The 13,784-nt window shown below is 38.6% G+C and overlaps 1 protein-coding gene across 3 annotated transcripts in view; it reads right to left on the bottom strand.

Annotated features, from left to right (window-relative positions):
• Positions 1-12,302, bottom strand: part of LOC122829374 (E3 ubiquitin-protein ligase SMURF2-like) — a 57,431-nt gene extending 45,129 nt beyond the window's left edge. For all 3 annotated transcript variants that reach the window (XR_006370353.1, XM_044113866.1, XM_044113864.1), the window contains exon 1: positions 11,816-12,302. Coding sequence is in view for 2 of the 3 variants with exons in the window: in XM_044113866.1 (XP_043969801.1) it covers positions 11,816-11,867 (52 nt within the window). In the remaining variant the exon portion in view is untranslated. The remainder of the gene's footprint in view (positions 1-11,815) is intronic.
• Between the last annotated feature and the right edge of the window lie 1,482 nt (positions 12,303-13,784).

Below are 13,784 nucleotides of genomic sequence, written 5' to 3' on the forward strand. Positions count from 1 at the left end.
TGGCAATTAATCTGCCTAATTGTGATTAATCGATTATTGAAATAACAGTTTAGTGATTGATTAATCGTTATACAGACAAAATTAAAGCACATTTGGTGAAAGAACATCAAAGTCACAGCAGTAATTAAGCCAAAACGATACAAAAAAATGTAAATACATTACACTTCAGAGGAAAAAAACTCCACGTCTGCAAATAGGTTCTACCCAAAACTCCTCAAGTGGCTTTGGTTTTATCTTCACCTGGCTCACATTCACTAAAGGAATGCTATGTTATTTAATTTAACGCAGTAAAATATTAATTTCTTGTTCAAAAAAGGAACGGAAACACTTGGGTTTTGTTTTTGTTTTGTTTTTGCATCTTTTACATTATATTTGTTTGCAATAAAATTGTATAGAAAAAGGTGTTAATGGTTAAATTAAATATTTGCAGAATGTGCAAAAAAGATTTTTATCCAATTAATTTTCTGAAATAATCCTTAGTTGCCCTGGTTAGACAAAAAAATAACTCTACATCAAGGTTGTTCAAAGCGCCTTTTGTAGCCTCCAGACTGATTTTGTGCGGCACTGATGACCTCAATTCAAGACCAAATTCAATAAATTAGGACAAAGCCGCAACTTTTAAATTAAAATCTACTTGCAATAAAAGCTAGGTGCAACACAAAGTGACAATCTTTCACAGGATTTCTGGGTTTCCTCCTCTTGTCGTGGTAAATAGGACCACATCTACTCCTCGACTCTAACATACACCAAGTCTGCTGTATTGAAACGTCAAAGTTTTAATACAAAAGGAGACAGTGGCTAATTTTCAGACCTTTGTGATGTAAATAAGAGCAGTTTCTCATGCAAATATTGTTCAATCTCAAAACAATTAAGGACAATTCCACCAGTTATTGCGATAATCAACTAGATTATATGCTTTGAAGACCATTTTCAAGTAATACAAGGCTTCTAACAAACATTTAACGCTGGAAGGCATTTTAAATAACCAAAATAAACAAACAAAACACCAGAAACAACAAATCAAATGGATACTGAAGTCTGTAAAATAATGAGCTAGTTGATACCAATCTTCGGTGCCCTTTGTCATCCAATCTTTGGTGGAAAGAGAGATACAAGAAAAAAAACAATCATTCAAATGTAAATTATCAAACTCGTGTCAATTTATCAAGCGATTAATTGCGACAAACTCAGAAATCAGAGCTGATTTATTGGTGCATCCCTCGCTGGTCTGTATTGCCCCGTGGCGACCTGTCCAGGGTGTGCCCCGCCCCTTGACCTGCGACCTCCGGAGATACGCCCAAAAAAACTGCAGTGGAGGCCCTACAAAGCATTGCCTTGTGGGTTTAAATTCAAATGAGAACTACACTTTTTAGGCTTATGGAGGGGGGGGAAATGTGAAAATCATCTATCATTTCCCATCCGCTTCACAATACACGCCATACAAGAATGCATACTTTTGGCAAGCACTGTAGATTAATGCTACCTCTAACCAAAAGGTGTGAACATAAGCTCTGCTGCTTCTGAGAGAGCAGAGCCACAGATTACCAACGTACCCAGGCTGACCCTCACGAGGCAACAAAAGGCACCTACCATGGGACACATGAGGATAAAAACCAGACCCCGTAGCAATGGAAAAAGTGACTTAGTCTGATGAATCATAATGCTCAATTCTTGGTTAAAAGGAGAAAAAAAAGGCAGGTTCCCATGTTTTGTGGACCTGGTCTGGTGGCTTTAACATGAAGCTGTTAAAAGTTGTTGCTAGGCATATTTTGGGGGGGACAGAAACACAGACAAAAACAGAAATCAGACCAAATTCTGGAGACCTTCAGGGATTTTCTGCTGGGTCAGACATGGAGCTGTGGTTGTTGCAGACCCCACTACAGATAACAGCGTTGCTGTCAAACTGTTTGCTTAACTTGAAAGCAGACACAAAAAAAAAAAAAAAATCGACAAATTAAAATGTTTGGGATGCTGCTCAGTTGTAATGAAAAATAGCTTCGTTAGTAGCCAAGTACCAAAGAGATGTACTGATCGACTGTGTCCAATCAGAGCTGTTTTTGGTTCCTCACATGGTAAAAAGTCATGTTTAACTTTTGACGTTCTTTAATGGATGCAAAAAGTAGCGTCAGCCGGAAGGGACCACTTCTTTCCTTTACGATCATCGTATTTAGTGACCACACTGTCGAATAAGTTAACCATGTCCAAAGCGAAGGAGGAAAAAAAAAAAGTGACTGCACCTTCTCTATTTTTCCAGCTTAACTGAAATCACAGATCGTGAGGAGGATGCAATAAGAGAAGCAGTAAATGCGAGTGTGTGCATATGTGCCTTCATAAAGTGAACATGCTGAGTGGTCTACCAGACACACACACACACACACACGAAGGTGGGCAGTCTGACCTCAGAAACAGTAGCAGAAGACAGTGAGGGGGAGGAAAGTTGAATCCATAACGTCTAATCTTCTGTCTTACTCCAGTCACAATGACAACACACACAAGCACCTTTTGTTCACTTAGCAAAGCAGGGCCGGCTCGTTGGCTTTTAAATACATCCACGCAAATGAAAATAGAAGAGCTAAACAACACATCTTACAACTTCCATGGATGTGTGCAGCGGTTTTACTACTTAAAAGGGGGGATTTATCACTTTCCTGAAATCCTCTCAGAGAGACGACACGAAGGTAAACAAACTGGAAGAGCGGCGGTGAAGGATCGCTACAGGAAACGTGTGCGACGCACATATCACCAGTTGAAAACAGATAAAGATTGAAAAAAGAGAGAGAGAGAGAGAGAGAAGAAAAAAAAAGAAAAGAAAAAAAGATCGTCACACTGGAGCCGCACCGGCAGAGTCGTCTGACAGCTGTCTGGACCAGATCCGGGGGGTGAGAGGAAGGAAGAGAGAGAAATGACAGAGAGATGAGGGACATCCTGTTAGATGAAGAAGAAAAAAAAAGAAAAACAGAGCGAAACAACTCAAGAGAGAAGAAAAATCTGCATCCAGAGGAACGATTCAACGGCCCCCTGTGCCACCGCAGTGCTTAAATGAAAATAAAACAAATGACAGTTTCAAAACTAAGTGTGAAGTAGCTTCATTCCACTTAAATGGCAAAAACCGGAATTTGCTTCTGATTAAACAAAAATGGGGAATAGTTGCACATTTTCAAGTGACATTAAGTGCCTACACATTTTTTTTAAAGACTTTTAAGTTTCAAATCAATAGGGCTGCAAATAATAATTATTATAGCAATGGATTATTCTGATGATTAATCGATTAATCGAATTTTCAGAAAACTGGCACATTTAACAGACTTTCCATTTAATACATCAGAAAGACATTAATAAGAAAACATTTTAAGGGGGGGGCTGTGGTGGCGCAGGGGTTAAGCACTACCCATGATGGAGGTGTTGACGCTGCTGTCGATGGTTCGATTTCCGGCCTGGCGACCTTTGCCGCATGTCCTTCCCCCTCTCTCGTTACCAACTTTCCTATTAATTAACTATCAAATAAAGGTTAACAATTAATCAATAACTAAAGTAGTCGACGACTTTTTTCAATAATAGATCAATCATGATAAATCCAACTTATCATGACTGTTTCAGCCCTATGAATCATAAAAAATATAATAATTAGTCTGCTTTTTTCCTCACCTATATTTCACGCCAGGTCTCTATAAATCTTTGAGCTAATAAAAGGATGTTGTCATTATAAAGTTGGGATATGTTGATTAATTTTTTACAGCTGATGTGTTAAGACAGTAAACAGACCATCAGTCAGTTAGCTGTAATATTCCAGAAAGCCATACAAGAAACTAAATACTTTGGGTCAAATCCAAGTGATCATCTCATTGTCATCAGAAAAGAAAAACCTAGAAAAATATCACAAAAGTATGAAACTTGAAACAGTGGCGCGTTTTTTCACATGCTCCAAATAAAAATTTGTGAAGACTCTTGGAAATACCACGCTCCATTCATGATGTGCCGGAAAATCCTCCTGAAGCACTTGGAAAGTTTAATGTATTCTGCATATTTAAAGCCGCCCCCCCTCTGGAGTCTGAGGCTGTTATGCAAGTCCAAGGTGTTCAGTCTTTCCACGTCTCTGTTCAGAAGTACAATGATGCCACAGAGTTCACAAGTAGCTGGAAAAGAAGTCGAATCCGAGACGCAGCGGCAGCGGGTTTATGTTGGATCAATTCAGAGAGCGAGATTAGTGACAAATTGGTGAAAGTGTGACAGACGAAGGAGAGATTAACAGGTTTTTCTGTCGCTATCGGGCGTGCCACGATAAAAATGAAGACTCGATTTAATGAAAAAGATTTTAGCCGAGAACAAGGAAGAAGGTGATTCCTCACACTGGGGAAATGTAAATTACATGAAATTATGATGTAATTCATCATAACATTTAGTACGAGTTCGATTCACTGCTGCATAAGAGAGAGAGAAATAAAACAAACACGGAAATTATTGCACACAGCTGTGAGCTTCCAAAAAGACACACAGTAGGCAGCGCCGGCGGCCACGACGTGTCATGCGCCATCAATGTCAACGAGCCGTAAAAAATGTTGCCTTGTTTTGTTGACAGAGTTGACTAATAAAAAGTTTGTGGCCAGCCCAAAAATATCCAGATTAAAATAATAAAAAATAGACTATAGGAGCCCTGCCTTCAGCGTTAAAACATCTGTGTGACAAACAGGACACGTTTTATAAGCACTGTGAGAACAGTGTGTCTAACTGCGAGCCACCGCTGACCCCAAAGCTGGAGCTCATCTATTTTCTTTAACAAGTGCGGATTTCTATTTGATTCGTCTCTGAGATTTATACCAACATTCTGCACATAATGTTTCGCCGCAGGTGAATGAAAGTTAAGTACGTCCAAATTTTCAACGGCATTGAATTGAATAGATCGCTCTAGTTTTTTTAAACCCACTGTCTGTAAAGGCAAGATTGATTTGAAAATGGCCAATTTGCTTTTTATTTGAAGCAGAGTTGTACAAGACAGATGACTTACTGCCAGCTGATTGAAGTGCTCCAATGAGCTAAAATGTAATGGATTGATTTTACTTCCATTTGGAAATTCACCGTTGGCCAGTAAGGCTGCAACAACGATATAACATCCCAATATTTCTCACTGGGCGATCTCGCGAGCCAAATACGGTCAGCATGGCTCTCCGCTTGATGAAGCTGTAAAAGCAGATGCCCCAACTACTCTTAAATCATTTGTCTGGCAAGCATTTAGGAACTATAAACAATGAAAGTACCATCAGACAAGACTCGATCAATATGCAAGCAACTCCAGGTTGTTCAGACGTTGACAGAACTGCTATAACATCCAGCGTCTGGATGTCTAGGGGTACGTTCTGCTACATCTCAGTCATTAGCAACTGGGAAATGTTTTACTGCAGACCTTGTTAGTGGGAGAACTGTCCGATCACTTAGAGATACAAAATAAATGTAAAAATCAGAAAGACATGAGTTTGTGTGAAAATGTCGTGTCCCGTCTTGCGAGTTGTAGATACCTTTGGACCGCTACTCAATAACTATTTTGTTAAACAGTTGAAGTTTAGTAAATCTTCCTCCAAAAGAAGAAACTCATTTTTCAGTGCTTATTTTTCAGCCTTAAGACCATTTTACATGGATTATCCCATCTTTAACACTGCAATGGATGTGACTTTTACACCTCATTAAGCAAATCAGTTGTCAAAATGTCGTCAATGACGGCGCCAAATCCACAAGCGAATGTGAGGCATGGTTTCTTTCTACGCTCTAGAAGAAGCGCTACCGATTTCGTTTGTGTGCGGTCCAACTCTGCAACAATTCTGCCAGTTCCTCTTTGGGTAACAGAGAGATGAATATCGCACGTCTGTCACATCATAACTGTTATCACGGCAGTGACTAGACGGTGGTATCTGAGCCAGTAGTTGCAGTTTGATTTTAGGGTTACATTCTAATCTGACCACCTATTCTCTGGAGAGCAAAGCAGCAAGCAAAGAAAAACTGAGTAAAACAAGCTGCTGAGGTTCAGTGGATATGGAGAACAAAGCATCAGTTCACTGCAGAAGACCATAAGCAAAGCCAAGTTTGTTACAAAGATTGCCAGACATAACTGTGTGAAATGTTGTTTAACGTGAAGCAGACGAGATGAGATTAGACAATAATGTTATCTGTGATCACAGAGCAGAAAAACCTCTGGATACGTGTGAACTCTTTTTTTTCCCTCCATACTTTTAAGAACTCCATAGTTTTTAAAAGTAGGTTAGGGTTAGGGTTAAAAACTCCATAGTTTTAAAAGTATGAAAGTACCTTTCAAGAACAGAAAAAAAAAGATAACTTTTGAAAAATGTGGTAAATGTCATGAGAAAGAATAATAAGTTGGGTTATGTTTATATTTTTACTTTTTGGTAGTTTACCATGGAAGCAGATGAAGTGAGGTGCCTTTTGAGATTTGAAGAGACTTACTGTCTGTGTTATTTTTTTAAAGTTACTTCCAGACTGACCAATAGAAGAACACAGATAAGAACAAACGTGAAATAAAGAATATCTGCGCACGCAAACGTTTTCCACACCAATACAAAAGCCATGCGAGCGCTAAACGGGTGTAAGAAACCTGCGGAGCACGTGTGGTCAATTCAAGTATACTGCAGTGATGCAGACTAAACAGAGCTGGAGGAAGTTTGGGTACAGACCTTGGTAGTGCGCTACAAAAATCTAACCACAACACAATGACCCCAAACGCTGCAGGCAAGATCAAGAGAGCACGGCTGAACACATAAAAGCTCTGAATTTGGTTTCTGGGAACCGGCAGCGCATGCAGACCAATCTATAGCGCTAATTAGATTACTTATAGCACTCCTGAACATACACAGATGGCTCAACCGAAATGAGACATTCAGCTAATGTCTCATTTTCAGACATCAGCTGAAAATGAGACGAAATCGGTTATACTTTCATAAAACCCAAGTTTAGCTCATGTCCACAGCACTGAAGAGAAGAGAAATAGGAAAAAGTTCAATAAATCCTGCTTCAACTGAATGCTTCCCTGATCAGACTCATTGTTTAATGAACAGCAAGATTAAAAATGCATATATCCATCTAAGAACCATCATAAGGAGTCAATGGATCACCTGTGGGATTGACGGACAATATGAGCAGGAATTACACAGTGACCCCTGCGTCTCCTGCTCTCCTGTCTTTAAAGCTCAGGGGGAAAAAATTACAGAAAAATCAGGAAGGTAAACACAAAAACACAGACTCTCGCACTTTTCAATGCTCAAAAAAGAGAAAGGCGAGGTGCCCTGGGTCGACAATGTGGGATCTTTCATTTAATGGATTCTGGTCAGACCAGACAGCAATAAAGCTGATAAACACATCGCTGTCTTAAAGGCAATTTGCTCAAGAGTCAGCGAAGTCAATCAGTGGCCATTATTCGCTTAATTACTGGGGTAAAGCGGACTTTTCTGCTAGAACGATGCATGCTCAAGAAATATATATAATAGGTCACTGAATGAGTCGTTAATAGTGCACCGATGAGTCAGAGGAACCAAATCTAGTCAAAGTCTAACCTGGTGAAGTATTTTTAAAGAGGGTAAAGGTCACGTGGAAACTACTGCAGCTTTTAGTGTCCTGATACGATGGAGTCAGAAAAACAAAAAATGCTGAAGTCATACTCTTTGCAAGAAAAAGGTCATATGATAATAAACTCATGACTCTGTGAGAAGAAAGTCAAAGTGTTCTGAGAATAAACTCATTCTGAGAGTAAAGTGGTAATACAAGAAAAAAAAATCTTGGAATAATACAAGAACTGAGCCATATTATCACAATAAAGTCAAAATATTATGAAACCATCCCGGTGGACGAGCCCTGGAAGCTTCTGGAACTCCTTTACCAAAGTTTTGACCTTAACCGCTGAAAATCAGTGAATTTTGACACATTTTTTAAAAAGTTGGATGGAGGTTAATTTGTTGCTTGTAAACCAATATGGCAAACATCTCGGCTACTGCGTGTAAGATTTACTTTGAATTTGAGTGCAACACTCTGCCGTTGCCGTCCATTTTTAGAAGAGAAAAACTTGACGCAGACCGTTGAGTTCCACAAGCGGTCGATGTGGTCGTTTCTGATGCGTCTCTGCCCCGAAACAAAGCAAGGACTTTCATCTCAGCCGTCAACTTCCTGCCTTTTCTCCTTCAACGCACAAACACTCATGAATCAGCAAGTCCACGTGCAATAGCAGAAGGAAAACACAAGACACACAATGACAAGGCGTGACAGTGGATGAAAAATGTGGATTTCCTCGCCTGCGAGAGCGCAACACGCACAGAGAGCAGGAAGAACGGCGGGATGACTCTGTCAGTCGCTCTCTACTCGCATCACGCCAACAGGGGTCTGGTGGGGAGAACGGACCGCTATCCTCATAGCGTTGTGTTGCCGAGCAGACAAAATGGATACCATAATTCATCTAAATATTCCTCTTCTCACGTACTTCAACTTTAAAAAAGAAAAAAAACAAAACAGAAAAGAAAGAAATCTTCCTCATTTGTAGAAACCCAGAGTTTCTGTGTGAATCGAGCCGACTTACACAGCAGACGAGGAGGGAAAACATGATGCAGTGCAAGGATAATGCAACTCCATTCAATTCTAAAGTACTTTATTGATCCCAAAGGGAAGTTAAATAGAAAATAGACAGCACTCATTAAGCCAAGGATTTCTCTTTTATTTTTAAAGTCCACCACTAACGTCACACCAGGGATGATGTTCTTCATTTTGCTTTTTTTTTATTTAAATCACTGATATAATCTGAGCATAAAAAATGTTAATTGTCTGGGGGAAAGAATAGGAATTATTATGACGGTATTATCATTAATTTAGGCCCTTTTAAAGACATCCTTACTCTCTAGGTCTTGATTTCTGTGGAGATTCGATAATATTTATCGTTTCAGATATTGGAAATAAAAATCTAGACTTGGTATCAGTGACAACGTGCCCGATCCATAAGGGCAGGTCTATTCAGTCTAATTCTATGCTTTGTGCTCCGAGGATTTTTTATTTTTATTTTACATTATATTTAAAAGTCCTAATTGCACTTTCAGAGCCGTTTGACAGAAGGTCTATTGTAGTTTATGTTTGCATGTTTGACCAAAGTAGTCAAACTATTGTTTTTGTCAGTTTCAGTTTCTTTACCATCTATTTTACATTGACTGTTGTACTGCTAATTGTACATACACCTTTTTTTTGTTTCATTTTAAAGCTTCCCCTTGATTAATTTGGCAACATTTGGAATAGGTTAGACGGATCTGATTTATAAGTGCGTTTTTGTCATACTTCAAACTTGAGACTAAACATGATTTTTGAATCGTATTGAATTTTTAAGCAATAAAATGTTATTTTTTAAAAAAAAGAAAAAAAATAGGCAACTGAATTGTTTTGTACTTACTTTGCCTTTTCTACATTTATTTTTCTACCTGAACCAGAAGACTGAACTTCTGGTTTTCAGCTTCTATGCACCACAAATCTGGAGCAAACTTCCAGAAAACTGCAAAGACGCTGAAACACTTCAAGTTGTTTGTTGTACAATTGTTAAAAGATTATGCCTTTGAAGGTCCAAAGTTCGTGTGACATTCATTGTCTATTAACTTCTTCTCGTCTATATCGGATAGAAAGCCACCACTTCACTGAGAACTGATTGGCTCAAGCTTACACAACAGACACATCTGAGCAATTCTTTTTAAAGGTTCATCACTAAAACCCAAAGTTTATTCAACATAATGACCAAAACCTAAAACAGCTGGAAGAATACTTACCAAGCAACATAAACCATAATCTTTTACTTTTCTTTTGTCCAGACAAACCATTCTTTCAGACGTAGGAGGATGGGGGGGGCAAGGGGAGGAACAACACATTGCAATTAAAGGACCACCGCATCGACTGTGCATTTAGAACCAACACTGCATTCCAATCTGAAATCGCATTTGGCCACAACTGAATCCAAACGCAACGTCTGCGACGCCAACAACAAGCCCAATGAAGAACTCAAGTCACTGGAAATTGGGTCATCATTCTAAATGATGCGGGAAGCACTTTGAATGGGTTTCTGATCAGGAAAGGCTCTCTGAGGTTTCACATTCTTGGCATTCCGTCGAAGACCACTGCGGCACATTTAAAACTATCGTCCATATGGAGAGGAAGAGAGAGAGAGACCCCAGGCGGACCAGACTGGACCGGGCCAGAGCAGAACTGAATGTGTTAGAGTAACAATTCTTCTTCACGACACCACTTAGTCCTCAATGAGCCACAGTTCAGTCGACGGGAGTTAAACTAGAACTGGTATAGTCGGCTACAGCAAAGAAATGAAGCTCAGAAACTTATGCAGGAAAATTTAAGGTACTACTACTACTGCTGATTGCAACTTTTTAACATAAGCACTACACTGAACTTAGGCATGAAGATTTAATGCTGTTGGAAATTAAGTTTGAACCGCGGAGGCTGAAGAAATTGTATATTACGATTAGAGAATCTGAGGTTGCCATTTTTGCTCCAAATACTTTGTTATACAACTTAGTCATTCAAGTTCTGCTATGACAAAGCCATGGTTAATTTACCAGAAGGTGAAGACTTAAAAAAAAAGAAAAACCTGTCTGTCATTGTGTTTACCATTTACATAAACATAAATCTACTACTTTGGCATGTCAGCACGTTTTCTAGCCTAAGCAAGATTCAGAAAACCAGAAATAACCTACAGCAATATAAACTTACTGTGACATTCACTTTCAAAAACAGTCTAAACAGAATGTCTCTTTATTTCAAGACCGGTATCTTTTCTCGGTTTTTGATGAAAATACTCAATTTACCAAGAAGTAACACTGGAAAACCCAGAACTTCTGTTAGTTGTTGTTCCAGTGAAGCAAACATTGAATCCTCAGAAAAGTTCCTAGATCGTGTCTTGAGGATCTATAAAAATATGATCCTTTTGTGTGGAAAGATCTTGGGAACACATTCAACTGGATTCAAATGAAACAGTTAGCCAAAGTTTAACTGTTTTTAAGTAGGTTCTTAATTATTCATTGATTATGATATATAATTATACTGACGTCTTCAGTATTTTATATGCGATTATTGCATTTTTTAAGGCTTTCCATTCAGGGTATGTAGGACATTTTGTCCCTCGTCTTGACCATGATTCAATGCCAAAACAAGATAATATATCGGTTAAATAAAATAAAAGATCATTTCCAGGACGTTTCATTGCAACATTTTAAAAACGTCTTAAAAGAAAGCTATTTTCAGATATGCTAAGCCTCAATGCAGACACTGATAAAGTACCGTGTTTTGCAATATTCTGCAAATTGAAAAAATATGCCTAGAAATGTTATCCATAACCGCATTATACAGCACAGTGGTCGGTGCTTAGTTTAAATGCAACTCCTGTGAAAGGTCAAGGTTACTGAAAGTAAACTGAGATATGTTATTAATGTATGTATTGTTATCCCCCAAACTACTGCAGGTAGTTCAAGGAAAGAGATAGATGCAACGTTTAGCAGCGCAGCTAACCAAACATAAACAGTGAAGTCAGCTAAGGTTTGCTAACAAGGTAGACTTATAAGCTGCACTTATGTACCTTTCAGTACATTTTTAAGTGTTATTTGCTTAAATGTGATGTTACTAAGTCTCTCCAACTACTCAGAATATCATATATGTGTTTGATACAATAATTTTCCATAATACATGAGTTATTACACCCAACAGACCTAGTAAAAACCGCTAGCATGCAGGCTAATAGTGTGCTAGCATAACTAAGCGGCGTAAGAAGGGGGGTTTAAATTTTGCTTACCTGTCAACCGCAGCTTTACTGGGCCATTTCTCCTTACTCCTTGGTTCGACATTCCCTTTTGCTATTCCACTTTAATGAAGATTAACAAAAAGTGTCTAATTCACACGTTAGCATGTAGCTTTGTCCAATAAAAGGTATCTCCCAAAAACGATCCCTGGGCTAGCTCGGGGTTAGCTTCTTGTAGTATCACCATAGCAAATCACGCTGACTGTGCATGCAACGTAATGCTCTCACAATTAGATCCCTTCCAATACACTCTCCACCGGAGCCCATTTTTTAACAGAAAAACACAGACGTAGAGGAAATACGCGTAGCTACATGCCCGACTGCGGGTCGTGTCAAGAGGAGTGACACGGATTAGGTGAGCGGTTTGTCCCCCATCCGGACAGGCGTCTACACTGCCCGAGCTGCTCGAACTCAAGTTGGGGGAAATAGTTGTAAAGACTGCGCTGCTGCAGGCAAGCAGACGTACATCCGGTGTAGAGTCGAGGCGGCTCCCTCCAAAGAGACTTGTTCGCCACACCAGATGCATTTCTACACGATGTATTACGGTGCTTCTGGCCATTGGTGCATTCAAGTCAACTGAGGATTATCAGTACTGAAATAATATGTCCAAACGTCAGTAAGACTTTATTGAGTCTGCTGTCTGCTATTTATTAAATGCAAAATCAGTGATAAAAAATAAACATAAATAGCATTAAAGTAATATTCTGAAATACCAATCGATTTGTATGTAAATGTAGGTTTGTAGGTCTCAGTTTCCTATTCTAAAAATTAAAAACGGCAATGCAGACAACAATATACTGAATCCCGTCCTATTTTTGTCTAACTTCTTTCAGTTGAGGGGTGTCTCTAATTAACGCAGAAGTTGTGAAACTTACAAAAGGCATCATCATCTGGGCTTTTCCCAAGATTTTTTTAAAAGGAGTCATAATCCTCATATAAAAACTAGGTAAACTTTTAATATTGTGGCATTTACGAAATATACATAATTTTGGCGATCCTGAGAAAAGAGAAAAAGTTTAATTTGATTTAAAAGTGAGAAAACAGTGCACATATTTATACAGAAAATGCGTAATTTGTACTATCTTAACCTATGCTTTTTGTCTTGGTTAAGCAAAGGAAAAATGAATTATTAGTAAAATATAGATTATCCAATCTACAGAATGTTTTTGACTGCACCAAAGTCACTCTTACTGTAAAACACAGTTTAGAAGCGCAATACCTCGACTGCAGATCAGGAACCGCATCTCGATACCGAAACTTTACTTGAGACGAAACTGCCAACGGCGTTCAAAAACATGTAGATACGTATAAAAATTAAACCCAGTGTGTTATTCATACAGTCAAAGCAAAACTTAACTTAGTGACCTATGACATTTTGTACGCCGTTGCTTTATTTTGAAAGTTTCTCCAACATGATGTGACAGATGAATTTACTTGAGCTTTCAGTTCATGACTAGACAATTGCTAAAAGTTAACTCAGCTGTTGAAACTAAAAAACATTTTACACTATGAAGTCTTCTGATCGTCAAGTGCGGTCATAATTTTAACATCCAAGATTAAACTGCCAATTTAATAATAAAGACTAAAATGCAGCTATTAATTGGTCCGAGATTGCATTTCTAATGCAGAACTACCGTTAATAGATTCTGAAGCCACTTCTACACCTAAGAAGCTGAGCAATTCATCTAAATTAATATTTATTCATTTCCCTCATTGAATTTTCGACAAACACCAAGTTGAATATTTAAAAAGTTGAATATGGTATAAAAATGTATTTAATTGTATTGTGGAAGTAGTTCTGCTCCTGCTTTCTTCAAATTAACCAGCTCAGTCATTTTCATAAACCATTAAATGCACCAAAAACGTTCATTTTTCAAATCCGTTTGAAAATGCGACCGTAACCATTAGGAATGAGCACAGCGTCACCTAGTGGCGAGATGAGCACACTATTTTCACCAAAACA

The sequence above is a fragment of the Gambusia affinis genome, linkage group LG04, assembly GCF_019740435.1.
Source record: "Gambusia affinis linkage group LG04, SWU_Gaff_1.0, whole genome shotgun sequence".
Taxonomy (NCBI): domain Eukaryota; kingdom Metazoa; phylum Chordata; class Actinopteri; order Cyprinodontiformes; family Poeciliidae; genus Gambusia; species Gambusia affinis.